Source organism: Hydra viridissima, unplaced genomic scaffold (genome assembly GCF_058129835.1).
Source record: "Hydra viridissima isolate aposymbiotic clone 2 unplaced genomic scaffold, HvirCarnegie_v1 scaffold_6, whole genome shotgun sequence".
NCBI classification, from domain to species: Eukaryota; Metazoa; Cnidaria; class Hydrozoa; order Anthoathecata; family Hydridae; genus Hydra; species Hydra viridissima.
Genome location: NW_028324305.1, coordinates 13064974 through 13080797, shown reverse-complemented (window position 1 = coordinate 13080797; position 15824 = coordinate 13064974). Strand labels below are relative to the sequence as shown.

At 28.1% G+C, this 15824-nt stretch overlaps 2 protein-coding genes across 4 annotated transcripts; both read right to left on the bottom strand.

The window, feature by feature from the left end:
• Window positions 1–4857: 4857 nt before the first annotated feature.
• LOC145190374 (CCA tRNA nucleotidyltransferase 1, mitochondrial-like) lies at window positions 4858–7253 on the bottom strand. The gene is made up of 3 exons (XM_080067217.2): window positions 6587–7253; window positions 6235–6496; window positions 4858–5479 (listed from the first exon to the last, which is right to left on the bottom strand). The coding sequence occupies exons 1-3, from the start codon at window positions 7124–7126 to the stop codon at window positions 4956–4958; spliced, it is 1326 nt and encodes a 441-aa protein (XP_079923343.2). The 5' UTR covers window positions 7127–7253; the 3' UTR covers window positions 4858–4955.
• A 943-nt stretch (window positions 7254–8196) lies between these two features.
• Window positions 8197–15650, bottom strand: LOC145190372 (nuclear envelope integral membrane protein 1a-like). 3 transcript variants are annotated; one of them, XM_090089732.1, is made up of 10 exons: window positions 15403–15533; window positions 15141–15300; window positions 14333–14502; window positions 13927–13999; window positions 13284–13380; window positions 11061–11190; window positions 10634–10844; window positions 10213–10395; window positions 9483–9784; window positions 8197–8321 (listed from the first exon to the last, which is right to left on the bottom strand). In XM_090089732.1, exons 1-10 carry the CDS (start codon window positions 15470–15472, stop codon window positions 8314–8316), a joined length of 1404 nt encoding a protein of 467 aa, XP_089945858.1. In that variant the 5' UTR covers window positions 15473–15533; the 3' UTR covers window positions 8197–8313. The 3 variants fall into 3 exon arrangements, 2 of the variants coding, with proteins under 2 accessions (XP_089945858.1, XP_089945857.1); XR_016453147.1 differs by having other exon boundaries at window positions 8298–9081; window positions 9241–9784; window positions 15403–15650; XM_090089731.1 differs by lacking the exon at window positions 8197–8321 and having other exon boundaries at window positions 9008–9784; window positions 15403–15650.
• Window positions 15651–15824: the final 174 nt, after the last annotated feature.

Genomic DNA, 15824 nt, shown 5'->3' with positions numbered 1-15824 from the left:
GAGAACTTATCCATTAAGTAGAGGCCGTTCGTGATTCAAGCATTTGTTTACAGAAGTCCATAAAACATTCAATATGGAACCTAGATTGAAGAAAAACTTTTTTTGGGTTTTTAAGTTTTATTCTCTCAAACTGGTTTATAGAAAGCCACACCATATTTCAGTATAAAAATGAAATAGCTTCCTTGATGAAAATCGAAAACTCTGAAAGAAGTTACTTTGCAATTAAATGTCATTGTAATTTCGGTTCATCAACTCATTAATTTAGAAAATAATCTCGCGAGGGTAAAAGCTCCGCATTATATAATACCACTATTGTGTATAATAAAAATTTATTCTAACCTTTAAGCTATTCCGCTAACCTAACTTTACCCTATACCCAAACATACCCCCAAGCCAAGCCAAACCAAAACCCTAGACCTTAACTTTAACAACTATGAAGATTATTGGGATAACTGATACTTCAGAAATTCCTACTTCCATCATTAAAAACTTTTTTATTTTTATTTATAAAATCAGATCTCGAGTTGTCAAAGAACAAAAAATTTCTAACATGGCTTAATTCTAGAGTTAGGAATTTAATGTTAGTAGTAGTAGTGGTAAAAGCTGTAACTGGCAAAGCTAGCGGGTGTGTTTCCACACTTTGACAGCCTATTCTATGTTTAATTTTTCTCTAGCCATTTGTCAATTTTTTCCTTGAATCCATTTAGATTAACTAAATTAACTTGGTCACAAGGAAGATTGTTCGAGTTGGTTGATGCTCGTTAAATAAAAAAATTGTGCCTAGAAGTAAAATCGTTTATATCTCTATCATATCACTATGTCCTCTTAATGAACGTTCTGTTTTAAATTTGAAATCTTTTACCAGCTGAACTTGTTCTAAGTTGTTAAATAATTTATAAAATTGGATAAAATTTGGAACTGGATAAAATTTGAATAAACTTTCAATAAAATTACTGAGTAATAAATGAATTAGTTATACTGACATCTCTAAGATTTTCCTGACGTTTTTAAAAATTGGGCGTTTGAGTTTTTTTGTCCAAAATTTATAAAACTTATAAATTGTTTTTAAAGTAAATTTAACATTTTTGAATAGTGCCTATACACAAAGAATTAAATCTTTTAAAAGTCAAAACTATTTGAATTTTTTAAAAGTTACTTTAAAAAATTATTTGTACACACACGGGGCCCCGGAAATCTTCTCCGTCCTGTCCCCCCCCCCCTCCCCTCTCGGCGGCCATGCCTATGAATCAAAGCAAAATATCGAGATTTAAAATTAGTTTTTGAAGTTAAAATATTTGAAATTTTGTGAGAAAAATATCTCTCAAAAAAGATTAAAATTATATAGTTTTATTACAAAAAATGGTTTTGTTATAAACATCAACACCAACTTCAGTCTTCAACTTAAACAAATGAATCATACTTCTGCACCTGATTTAAAATCTTTTTTTTTTTTTTACTTTAGGTAATTTGTGATTTTTGTTGTCCGATGTGTTCGTAACTTAAAGTTCTTCTTTGAAGCAATTGTGAAAGAGGGATCGGTGGTGGAAGAAAACGATCAAGTATGGTGGTGAAGTTGGATTCTCTGTAAATCTCCAATTTTCGCCCTTAACAAATTGAAGAAAAGGAAGTTGGTCGACTGAACCAGATTTCAGCAAGAGTTTCAATGGTAAGCTTAATATTTTCTTTTTTCATCTCTCCTAACATTAACCTTGTTGAAATGGCTTCCATATTGATCACTGAGGAAGATTGCGCTAGAAAATTGACGACTTAAAGGTTTATTCTCCTTTCTACCCGATGATAGCGCTCCTTTAGGGTGCGTATGCAGTCAAAAGTATGGCATCAAAATCATTCTCCAGGAAATTATAAATTGCCCCCTAAATTATCTTTTTAGATAATATATTTGTATATTACATACAAATCCATTGCATATATCTAATTAGCATAAATAATAAAAAGGAACCTTTTGATTTTCGTTATCTAAAGGTTTGTTATCAAAAGGTTTATATTTGTATATTATTTACAAATCCATCGCATAAATCTAATTAGCATAGATAATAAAAAGAATCTTTTGATTTTTGTTATCAAATAGTTTGTTATCAAAAGCTTCGTCTAGTGAGACATGTGTATATCACTTTCACTTTCACTTATCTAGAGAGATATATATGTATACCACTTTCACTTTACATACATAACTTTTCACTTAACTAAAGAGATGTGTGTGTCACTTTCAAGCACACAAAAAAGGTTTTTAAATTTCGAGATTTTAAATTGTTATTTTAGAATAATTCTGATCAATTGCTACCTGAACTTTTTTAAATACTCAATCTGTCTAAAGTTTCGCTGGCCCACTCTGTTGCTGAGCAAAAAAAACATTAGACTTACGAAAGAGCTTTTAAAATAAAAAAATTACAAACTTTTTACTTAACTTTCATTTTCGATCCTCGATCCTCTCTGTAGTCAATAACATCAACTTATTTGTTTTTTTTGGAAAAGTAAAAAAATACTTCGTTATCAAAGTTAAGCAAATAAAAATATGACGCAAGTTGTCTCTCTTTAGGCAAAAACTGTTTGTATATCCATGAAAATTGATACTATGAGCAATAATCGTGAGAAGTGTCATTTTTCTCTAAGTTCTTATAACTCAAAACAATTGTTAACAGAAATTACTAAAAAGAAATCTACAAAAAAAAATTTTAATGAATTTTATTGGAATGGTTTCTTTGCAAGATGTCAAATTTAAAAAAATACCAAAATTATTCTAATAGAAATTTCTTAAAGCAAAAGTCACCGCTCTTTTAACTATAAACTTAAAGTTGCGATTCCTCCTCGAACTGTCATGCTTAACGTTAATACTTTCTTGACCACCATGTTTAATATTTTTAACAACCTATGTTGGCCTCTTGTGGACGCTATCAACAACATCTAAGTGGTAACTATTAAGGATCTTTTTATACTAAAAGATATACCGTGACACATCTTTTATAAATAATTTTCAAAGACTTATTTATTAAGAATGGGTTACAGAACCTTATTCTGATGCAGAACCTTTTTCTTGGTAGACATCCAAAATAAAATTTAGTGGATGTACATAGAGGTTATAAAACAATAAAATAATCAATATTTAACAGAAACAAAAAAGTTGTTTTCATCTAAAAACAAAATCAAAACATAAAAAAAACCTACAGAAAAAGGGTCCTCTTGAGGGGGGCTTCTTTTGGAGCCATAACTTCTTTTTATAGAAGAAATGTAAGAAGGGCGGAAAAGTACAGCTGTCTCCTAATACCATTCTTTTATGGTGAAATGTTCACGAGAATACTTCACATTCTTGCTTCTCCTGAGGTTACTCAGATAGTATTTCAATAGTAACAAGTCTGCTCCTAATATTTGACTCAACAATTTTACGCATTCCACCATGCATAGGGTACCATTCATACAGACAGATCTAAATTATTTTTCTACAGTACTACTCCATATTTTTTCAATTTTTTTTACAACAACTTTTTTTACTCTAATTTTTTTTGTCCCATTTTTTTTGCTTCAATTTTTTCGCGTCAATACTTGCATGAAAACACACAGAAAATGATAAAAAAATAATTTTCATTAAATTTCCATCCAATCAGAGAATATATTAAAATTAACCTGAGAAGATTTATCATTTAAAACAATTGCATCTACGATGATAGTTGTATATAACTCTTTATAAAGAAATCTTTTAAGAAAACCAGAATCAAATCTTTTGTTTCAATAAAATTTTGCAATACTGGGTGTTTAGAGCCTGTTCACAGCTCTTCTCCTATTTTCAATACTTTAAGCTAAATACAATCTATTTTTAGCAAATCATAATCAAGCTAATCTCTCATGCTTTATCCAATTAAAAAGTCAGTATGTCGAATAGGATGCTAAAACTTATTATTCAACAGCGCATTGTTTAAAGCAATATAGAGCACACTAATAGTTACTAAACGAGTCTGGTTTGGAAAAATTATTCAAAATAAAATGCAAATTAAAGCAACCAATTTCCTCCCAATGCGTTCTATAAATTGCATATTAGCACATCCTGAACATTTTGGACAGCTATGAGTAGTGGTCTGATTATGTAAAAACGCTCAAACTTTTTACCAAAACATACTTTTTTAACATCCTAAGAAAGTCACCTTAAAAATTATTTTAGCATCCAAAAGTTTGCATCTCATAAACAAACATTAAAGTAAACTTCATATGCTTTATACATGTTATTTTAAGGTTTTAGTTTAAGATCAAAACAAGTAGCTTTTTATATTTTTAGTGTGGTTGTGGAGCGCTGTATAGTGGTAATTAATTTTAATACCTGCAATTCTTATAAAAGTTTCAAATTTTCAATTGGAAATAAGTTTATAGTCTATATTAGTTTTGTCACTATTTACTACGTATTACAGTTTATATTATATTTTTGTATGTATTATACTTTATAGTATTTTAAATGATTAAACTGAAACGTGAAAGAAAAATTTCAACTTTTAGTTAGCAAGTAAACCATATTTATATCGTAATTGTATTTTTATATGAACCGTTTACTTGAATCAAAAATTCATTACTTTTTTAGCCAGTGTACAGAAATGGCCGATGATGGGTAATTGAGGAATGCAGAAAAAGTGATAACCATAAAAATTCATATGAATATATTGTCATTAGGGGCACATTTAATCGAACGAAGAAATACCAAGTACTGAAACTGTTTACCTACGGCATTTTTTTACAAGCCAAAGCATCTGCTTCCAAATAGATAAAATTCAATCATACTTCTTGGTTTCAGATATAACTTTAATTATTTTCATGAATTATTGGCAACCGAGTTCTTATGTTTAAAATGTAACAAGCTTAAAATCAGCTTTTTTTTTTCTTTTTGTTAGTATTTTTTTAATTACATATTTTTTATTTATAGATAAAAATTTATCTTTTCTAATAAATTTTGTTATTCATTTTGGTCTTGATATTTCAGGAATCTTTCTAAGAAGATCATCTTTCGAATCACTATAATAACTGTTCATCCAAATTTTTCTAAGTTTTTTTAAAACTCTTCCAATCTCTGGACCCGGTTTTATACCTTGAGCTCTTAAGTCTAGGCCGGTTATTGGAAATTTGGGGATAGTCCACTTATCTAATTCCAAACTTTCGGTAATTTTTCCATGATAGAACATCAATTGACGAACTCGTTCTCGCACTGAGAAATCTACACTGTTCGAACTTGAAACAATTAAATCTTGGTAAGGTTTTAATGGACATTTTTCCGAGTGGGCACGTAGAGATCGATGGGAAATAATAAACAAGCCCAGAATGCGCTCTTTATTGGATAATTTCCATTTAGTCGCAAATTCATTCATAGATTTTTCATTCTCAAAAAATGTAACAAGAAGTGTAATAGGCGAGACATCCACGTTTCGAGTATGACTCCAAACCTCTTCGAATAACTGCAAACTGTCTTCACGGATTGTTGGAAAACCTGAAAATCAAACTAACTCATAACTTACTGACAATACACCGAACAATGACGAAAAAACTTGAATTAAACGAAGACTAATAAAAAAAAAAAAAACAGCCAAACATCTAAACACTTTTATGAATTGATTTGAACCCATTATAATCTATGACAATTTACAACAATTTATACACTTGATAAACATTTTAAAAGCAATAAACATGTTTCTACTCTTTTTTTTTTTTTTTTAAAAAAAGTTGCCTTTGTTGAAATCTATCTTTCTAATACATCTGCATCATACATTCCAATTTATCTCAAGAACTTTATATAGAAAGGGATGAAATTTTTTTATTGAAATTTCAAAAACATCTTGTTTTCTTGACGGACTGCTGACCATTTACATATCACATAGCGTAAGGTTAAAATTTTGGTAACTAAAGATTATGGTAACTACAACTGCAATTTTGGTGCAGTGTTTTCATATATTTATTTTCCACATTTCCATGGAGCGTTGACAATGTGCCTTATGCTTCAGCATCTGAACATTATAATAGTACATGCGAAAAAGAACAAAGTTGGTTTCAACCTTATTTGACTCATCAAAAATATTAAGAAATAACTTTGACTAGTCTTGTAGTACAACCACTTTATCACAATAGAAATGAAAGCTCTTGAACAACAACGCAAAGAAAGATTCAAATTTTGATACCGAAAACGAAAAGATGCGTTGTGATAACCCTCAAAACATTTGTTTAAAAATAATACCTAATGAGACCTACCAATATTTTCTGTGACATTAAGTTGCTGCATCAATAAGAGAAGGTGAGGCGCGAAACGACCAGTAAGGATTTTGCTAACTTCTAACCAAACCCTTTCAACGGCTAAATTCTTCAATCCCCCCGATAGCTCTTTGATTACAGCTAACGTTTCCTCATCGTGGTTGTTAATATTAGGAGCGATTCGACCGTAAAAACGGAAATAACGTAATATTCGTAAATAGTCTTCTCGGATACGTTTTTCAGCTTCACCAACAAAGCGAACCTAAAGAAACACTAATCTACTGCTATAAATTTAACCTAAATTGCAAATTCAGAAATAGTTTTTCACAGGAAAGTATGGACCTTGGTTTACCTTGCCGAGATTTAAGTCGTTTTCTCCGTTAAAATAATCGTATAGTACCGCGTTTATATCCATACTCATGCTATTAAAGGTTAGATCACGTCGTTCAGCGTCGAGTTTCCAGTCATTTGTAAATTCAACTTTTGCATGACGTCCGTCTGTTTCAACATCATAACGCAAAGTGGTCACTTGAAAATCTCGGTCTTGGTAATGGGCGGTTAATGTGCCGTGCTCTAGTCCAGTCTCGATGAACCTGATTTTATTTTCAGAAAAAACTTCAACCATTTGTTGGGGTGTAGCAGTTGTAGACAGGTCAATATCTTTGGCCGGATTGCCTAAAAGTACATCTCTAACAGCACCACCGACAACTCTAATTTCGAATCCTTTTTTAATGAAAATGTTACACAGCCCAACTACGACATCATCAAGCAGATTTGTAATTCCAGGAAGATTGACTTTATCAAGTTGTTTAGAAAACGGATCCATTGTCACTATTGTAGTATTAGTAAATATGTAGCGCGTAAATAATACACGAAGACTTTTCATTAGCATCTCATGTTTAATTTTTTTTTTAAGCTGCAATTTAAAAAATATATTTTCAAGAAAAAATGAGAACAAATTAAATATTAAAAGTAACTTCAAGATTACTTAAGTAAATATGCTGCTTCCACTAGGAACTACTTCCACACCAATTAAATTGAAAATTCTTAACATAACACGAAATATTAAATATCTGATAAGGATTTTAATTTATCTATCATCAAATTTACTTGTAACTTTTACTTGAAATTCCACAAGAGCTCGATTGGGTTCAGATTAGAGAACTGTAGCGCCCACAGAAAACCCCTTAGCTGATTATTTTTTAAAGCAACCTTTCATGCAGAGCTAGAAAAAGTTAGCTATGGTCATTATCTTGTAGGAAAAAAACAAAGTCTTCCTCACAATGATTCAGTCATTGATGGCAAATATTTGATTTTTTAGAATATCACGATTTTGTTTTTTTAATTTTATTATTCCTTTTACTAAAAAAAATTGCCAACAACGTGCCACAAAACACCAAAGAACCACCAGCGTATTTGACATGTCACTAGATATTCACTACCCTACTGATTTTGGAACGAAGATTGTTCGCTTGGAACCAAAAACATCATATTTGGACTCTTCACTCTGTGAAAGTGTCTTTCAGCCGTTAAGTATCCAATTTTATTATTTTCATCGATTGTAACCCGTCCTGTCTAATTGATAGTAGTTGCAGTAATTAAATTCCGCTGGTATTTCAGGTGCGTTAAGACGTCTATTAGGTATGCTGATTGATACTATCTTCTTATTTTTAAATGAAGTTGACTGTAATCTTATCAGTTTTAGTTTTTTTGACATTATTTTGTCAATTTTAGTGTTCAACTCGATGATTTAAATTCAACTCAAATTTGGTTTTTTCTAATTTAATGTTAAGCAATTATAAAAAACAACATCGAATTCAATTGAAATTCATTTTGTTTTTGGCATAGCTACATGAACTAAAACTCGAAACCAGAGACATCTTAGTAGCAACAATAATTTCTCTTCAAATAAATGCTAAAAAGAAACTAAAAATCAAATTTATTAAACATCTTAAAAGTCACCTGAAAACAGTGGAAACAGTGGAAACTGGTTGTATCCAATATACCAATATTCCTCAAAATAAACTTGGAACACTTCAAAAGCAATAGAACACTTAGAACACTTCGTTCAAAACATTTTTATTCATCTTCATAGAATCGGAACATAAATGAGAATAACAAATAATTTAATGGAATATAGTATTCTATAAATACAGAGTCATTTGTTAAAGTGGCCCCCACATTTTAGATTCTGGAAATTTGGATGATGCAAAATTTAATACTGTCCAATATGAACATGGTTATTTTTAATAAAATTAAGTTCTGGAACTATTTGGAAACTGCAAAACGTTCTAAAACCTTCTAGAATACTTTTTTGTCACTGCAACTCTGTCAGAAGATATTAAATAAACTACAGTCCCCATTATTTGATATAGCTATATAGATAACCAGACTTGACAAATTTACACTTTTTGCATTGATGTTAAAGACTTAACAACCACTTTTGCTATGGATCAACTGTTCCATTTATCAGGTGATGATACTCATGGTCTTCAAAGAAAAGAGTTGATGGAGTCAACTAAAAATCAACCTTTATCTTCTTCGATGAGAGTGCTAATAGAGACACAAAGTCTAAAATGATTCACTACCAAAAATATTGAAATTAAAAACTTACAAAAATGTAGAACCAATAATATAACCAGAATGAATATAACCAAATGATATAACCAGAATGAACGTCAAAAGCAATTTTTTCTGTAAATTGCCAGGGATCACAGGAAGATTTGGGAAGTATTAATTCAGATTTTAGAACACTTGATAATAACAATTAAGATTTCACAGTGTAAATATTTGAAATGCCTGTTTCAAACCAGCAAACTCTACAACTCTCATCTGATTTTAGCCAAACTTTAGTTATTATTTCTTTCAGCATAGGCACATGTGAAGCAGGTTAAGTCCCTATGCAATTTGTTTTTAGACTATAGTAAGCACCACTCTAATGTGTGTAGGTGTGTGTGTGTGTGTGTGTGTGTGTGTGTGTGTGTGTGAGAGAGAGAGTATGTGTACACACATGTATACAATATATCTTTATTTTAGCCCTTTTATAAGGAAGTAAGCTATATAGAATATACTGTTTCATACATAATAAACAATACTGATCAAACAATAACTTAAGACAATGTGTGTGCGTGTGTATATATGACACACACATACATAAAATAAAAATTTGAAAAATGTAAACAATAAAAATGTTAGGAATCAAAGATCTGAAACAGTAGATTTTTCACTTATCCAAGAAATTTCATTACCATCAATAGAATTGTCACTATCACCATTAGTAAGGCTCTGGGCAATGTCATTTCTAAAAGCATTGTTATTTTTTGCTATTGAACTTTTGCTTAATGTTTGCAGATTTGCTTCTTTCAGAAAACATGAAGTTGCTAAAAATGTTGGAGAGCATCTGGCTTCCTTTTTTATGAGACCTTTTTCCATAAATCTGTTACTAGAGTCTATTCTATCATCTATTTCATTATCTATTTCATCATTATTATCATATGCATCCAACTCTTCCATTGCTATGTGATCACCAGATTTTACAAACTCAGCGAACCTGCAGTAAGAATATGCAATAAACATAATATCAAAATGATATTTTTTGACAATTTTAGCTCATTAAATTACTTACATAAAACTACTGGTTAAAGATTTGTCAAAAAAATATCAATATTTTGTTAAAAAAAAAAAAAGGTAAAAAGGTGGATGCTGCATTAAAAGCTCCCAGCATCAAGCAGCTGTATCTAATAGAATTATCTAACAGCACTATCTAAACTTAAACTTCTGCTATGGTGCTAAAAGTCTACACTAATGTAATTTTCTTGAAAAATTAATGTAATAACATTTTTTCTTGAAATTTATGAATACAGAAGAATCTTAAAGAGGAATACTCCACAAAGTTTTAAAAATTTGCCAAGTTATCTTCTTTATGAGCATTATTTAAAAAAGAAATAAAGACAAAAAAGAATTTTAATTATGCAATACCTTTTTGGCTGTTTAAGTTTGGTCACAAAATCCCAGGTATTGCAATTTGGACTTGAACAGAACTCTCTCAACTCTTTCAATGACTTCTGTGTTTCAAAAATAGCTTGTGCTTCATATTCTTCTAATGTAAGAAAGCGTTTCTTTGGAATTCTATGCAGCAAGTATTTATATTTTTTTGGTATGCTACAAAAGAAATAATTGTAAATTATTAACTACATTGAAGGCTTTTTTTAACTTTTCTTATTGAAAAAGATAATATAATAATTGTAATAATGTAATAATAATATACAATGATTATGCAATTACACCATAGAGTAAGAGAAAAAACTAAATAACATTGCAATAAAAAATAATAAGATAATAAAAACTAGTAAGCACACAGCATTTTAAGTTATATACAAAAAAAAAAAAAAAATCTCACATTTTACTAAATACTATGTGCAGAAACGACTGCAGATTCACAAAATGAGTACTAATCAAGATTGTTACAAATGTAATAGAAACTTTTTTACAGTAACTGCTCTGGTAAACGAGATATATTGCAGACAACTGGAGAAACCATTGTATCAGATTCAATGCACGGTCATTAGATGGTGGACCATAATAATAAAGAATTGCAATGGCTATCAGTGCTGAAATTATTACATGACATTAGAACATTACAAAGACATTAGAACATGCAAATGACTTTTAACACTACCATTAATATCCTTAGGACCCCCCCCCCCCAAAAAAAAAAAAAAAAAAAAAAAAAAAAAATTGCTAAACGAATTAGAAGTAATGAATATTGTTTGTTCTATAAAACTATAAAATTATACATTTTTACTTTCACTCAAAAATTTACATACCAGATACAGCACTAACTGTCAAAACATGAAATGGGTACATTTTAACTAAGTAAAATGCATTGTCCAAAATCTTTTGTGTAAAGTAAACTCCAGCACCACTAATTGTTACTATCAGCCCTGTCAAATATTTCTACAAAAATAGGAATACTGTAAGATAAAATTGAGAATATTATAAGATAAAATTGAGAATATTGTAAGATGAAATTTTAACAGATTGATAAAAATAAATCCTAACAAAACTTCAAAATGTTGAAAATATTTTGAAGTTTTTTGGTGCAAATCTTAAATATCAAACTTTGTGATCTCTATCTGGTACCTTCTTTATAGACCTTTATTTGCCTATAGACCAAGTTTTGCAGAAAAAAGAAGAGGGTAAAAAAAACTTAGATGCTAAAATCTTGAATATGAAGTTTTGGCTAAATTTCCCAAGATAAAAGTTGAAGAGAATGAATTTTCTCACCAACAACTAAATTAATGTTGCTTAAAATGAATATATAAAACCTTCACTTAAAGGCCTTCAGTTAAGTTGAACAAAATCTTCATAAAACCTCAACAAATTAGTTTATTACTGTGATAAATTTTCAAAGAAATTCCAATAGCATTTGTCTTGTTAAAAAACTCTTAATATAATTTTCTGAAATTGATAAGTGAACTTGAGCTTGTTAAACAGATGTAATCAGTGAGAAAGGAAGTGATAAGTAAAACTCATTTTAAAAACTTCATTTTAAAAAACTTTTCTTTTCATTGTGGTCTCTTAGCTCTTTTAAAAATACTGATGTAATTGTTGTATATTTCAGAATTTCCAACTGTTTTTATGTTTCTCATCTGTAAAGATCTATGTATATCTAAAAATGTACATGTATTAACATAGCATTAACATTTAAATGGGATGGAGTTGTGCTAAAATACCCAAAAATCATTTTCAACATTACATGCTGAAAACTTGTCATTAGCAAAAATAATTTTAAAAATAATCAAAACCTGTTCATTAGCAAAAATAATTTTAAAAATAAACATTACATATCAATTAAAATATTACTTTATTTTGTTATTGACACATGAATTTGATGAGTGTTTCATAACATTTTTAACATGATGAGTGTTTCATAACATTTTTAAAATCATTGACTTTCTAACAATATTATTGCTTTAAAATTTACATGCTTTGTATGATTTTTTTTTTTTTTTAGTTGAAGTAGTTTAGTGTAAGTGTAAACCTTAGGTTTTACATATCAGTAGATAATTTTGATAACTTTTAGTTACAACCTTATAATTTTTATATATCAGTAGATATAAAACTTTGTCATTTTTGGTATTAGATAAACTTTCCTTCAATATTCTCTAAGTTTTTGCTTTTGTAAATTTATTGTTCAAAGTATATGAATATGCAATTGAAAATTTTTGTTAGTTTTTAGCATAATAAAATTATAACAAATATTTAATTTTCAGTTAATAGCCAGAAATGCAAAAAAATTTTTTGTATAAAACTAATTGTAAAGTTGTACATAATCCTAATTTGTAAATCAAGTGGATTTGAAATTCAGCAAGTTTTGCTTACTTTATCTAGAAACCCAAAGCCCTACTCCTGCTTGTATAACCATGGCATCAAATGGCTTGGAGACTTCACAAGATCTTAATTCATGGACCAGAATTAATATAAAGTCTAGTTTTGCCAATGGGTCAACTTATTAAAAAAAACTCAAGAAGAATTTTAATGTTATAGAGAACATTATTTGCATAAAGATTTACAAATGAAGACTAATAATGATGTCATGAAAAGTCATTTTTATGTATATCTAGTTATTTCATTCAATAGAAAAACTTTTATTAATACAAAAAAATTTCCTCATGGTGTTGCTAAACTCTTTAATTTTAAGAACAAAAATGAAATCTTTTTTTAACATATTTTTGTTTTATAATTTTACTTTTTATATAGATTTTAAAATTTCAACAATATATACAACAGATAGGGGCTTAATATTACTTTTTTATTGTTTATATTTTTACATTATAAAAATTTAATGACAGAAATTGATGAAACAACTTTGGCACAAAAAACTCAATTTTGTCTCGCTGTGCAATATTGGCCTATTTTTGCTAATTAAGAAAAATACTGTTTTCAAATTGTTATTTTGAACTCTGATATTGTGTTATCAAAACAGCAAACAGCTTTTAATGCTGATCAATTTAATTTTGTAGATTTTTGTCAATCTCATAGAATACCTTCATTGGCATGAACTTGTAGATTACAAACAAAACAAAACACCAAGTTAGTAGAACCCCAGCAGTAGCTCCTGATGCATAATGGAAAATTGTACTCCTAGAAAGTAAACCACACAACAGATTGGTATTCCATAACTTACAATGCATCCATAGCAACTTACAACTTTTATGTGGATCTTGTTCAACTTTATATGCAAAAAACATAAAATATTCTTGTAAAGATTAAGATTACTTCAAAAATAAATTCAAAGCAAATACAAATTTAGTGTTTTGTTAGAATAATTTTAAAATAAAACTTGAAGCATTTTTTCTTTGTTTTAAATTTAAAAAAAAAAAAAATTAAATCTTAGTTAAAATTCAATAAAAATTTCTACTTTTTTTCTATAAAATAAAGTAATAAAAAAAAGCAATTTAATGTAATGTAAGTGTGTATTTGACAACTTAAATACAATTCTTCATAGATAGATGTGATAAGGAGTGGTGTTGGATAGAGGAGGGTGGCAAAGAAGAAAATGGAAAGAACCAGATGTCATAACACTGTAAGAACCCAAGCAGTAAAAAAAGATGCTTCCTGAAAATTCTTTCTATTGAACTTTGCATTAAATAAAAATTTTACCACAGTATTATAAATGCAAAAAAATACCTGCTTAAACTTTTTGCAAATCTAAATAGTAGACAGCCAATTATGAAGTATCCAATATTCTGAATATCCATTACTAACGGATGGAAAACAGAAAAATTTAGTACAGCTGTTTAACATTTAAAAAAAACACTTAAGCACTTAAAATAAAAAGACATTAACACATTAAATCTGCATGATGTAATTTAGTTTGTAAAAAAAGTATAAACAAGTTAACAAACAACTTTGATGATAAAACTAAACCTATGCTTTTATAGACATTTTAGATTTTTTTTAAAACAATTAGAAAAGAACTAAATCAACAATATTTGATTGTTCAGCCCTTGAAACTTGTTTAGTTCACATAACTATTAAAGTAAAAAATAAAAATTGCCTTTTTAACATTATGCATTACAGATCCTAAACTTACCCAAAAAACGAGTTTCAATTTTAGTTTCCCCAGGCTTATTATCTTTAAACTGGAGCTTGAAGATAAAATCATCAAAAGGAGATATTTTTTGTTCCAGCTTGCTACCCCCTCTTGACTCCAACAAAGAAGTCCAAATTGCTTTTGGGTTAAACCATGTCACATTTCCAGTTCTAAACAAACAACTCAAAATAAAGTTAAAGAGAAAATATTGAATTAAAATGATTTAATAAAACTACTTATTGTAACTTATTTTCACCAAAATTTTTCACAACTATTTTTAAATAACTAATAAATATTTAAATAACAGAATATCAAAATAAAAATATCAAGCTTTTTTTGAACTGAAAAGTGCTATACAAAACAAAATGATGCAAATGCTTCATTTATATGTTTTATTGTTATATTTAATTGCTTATAAAACTAGTATATTTATAAATGAAATTAGTATATTTATAAATGAAATTAGTATATTTATAAATAAAATTAGTATACTTATAAATAAAATTAGTATACTTATAAATAAAATTAGTATATTTATAAATAAAATTAGTATATTTATAAATGAAATTAGTATATTTATAAATGAAGTAATTTAACAATAGAATATTCAACTCCACAAAATAAAAAGTAAGTAGCCACATTGTGCTATATTTATCTTTTATAAAAAGATAAATGAATAATTTCTTCTCAAACTAGTCTATGTTTATTTAATAAAAAATTTTTTAAAGTGCCTATTTAAAAATTTTACCTGTTATACAAATTAAGATGATTTCTTATAATTTATAGAAAAATATAAAATATTTCTTACTGATTAAGAGTTACAATAGAAAAACTTTTTTCCTTCGATTCCATAATAATTGAGGAAGAAGCAAACAGATTAAACAAACCGGCATTTATCTTTGGATACTTATACCATTCATCTTCTTTATTACAAGATGTTATACCATCTAGTTCTAAAGTTCGCATGGCTAAAAAAAGAAGAAAAAAATACAGAACAAATCATACATAATAAAATCTAAGCATAATTTAGGTTGAATAAAAATTTATAATTATCATTAAATATAACTAACCTTCTACTTTTAAAAATTTACAATATATAAACAAAATTTGTCCGAGCATCAACATCCAATTTTGAGGCATTTTTCTAGTTCATGATAAAACTAAATGAACATTAAACAAATTACTTATCTTATTTTCTGAAATAAACTTCCAAAACACTTTAAAATTTGCATAAATTATTTCTCATAAACATATTATAGATATATATTTGATGATTTTGTGATATATGTTTATTTATTATTATACTTAAAAAACATCTAAAGAAATCAAAGATATAAATGTACAAAAAATGATCAGAAAAAGGATATAATTTAAATGTTAAAAAATTTATTAAAACTAAACAATAAAAAATAAATAAAATGATTTTGAAACACATCATTAAAGTGGTAGCAACAATTAAAATCTTAAAGTAAATAAAAGTAAATAAAAAGTA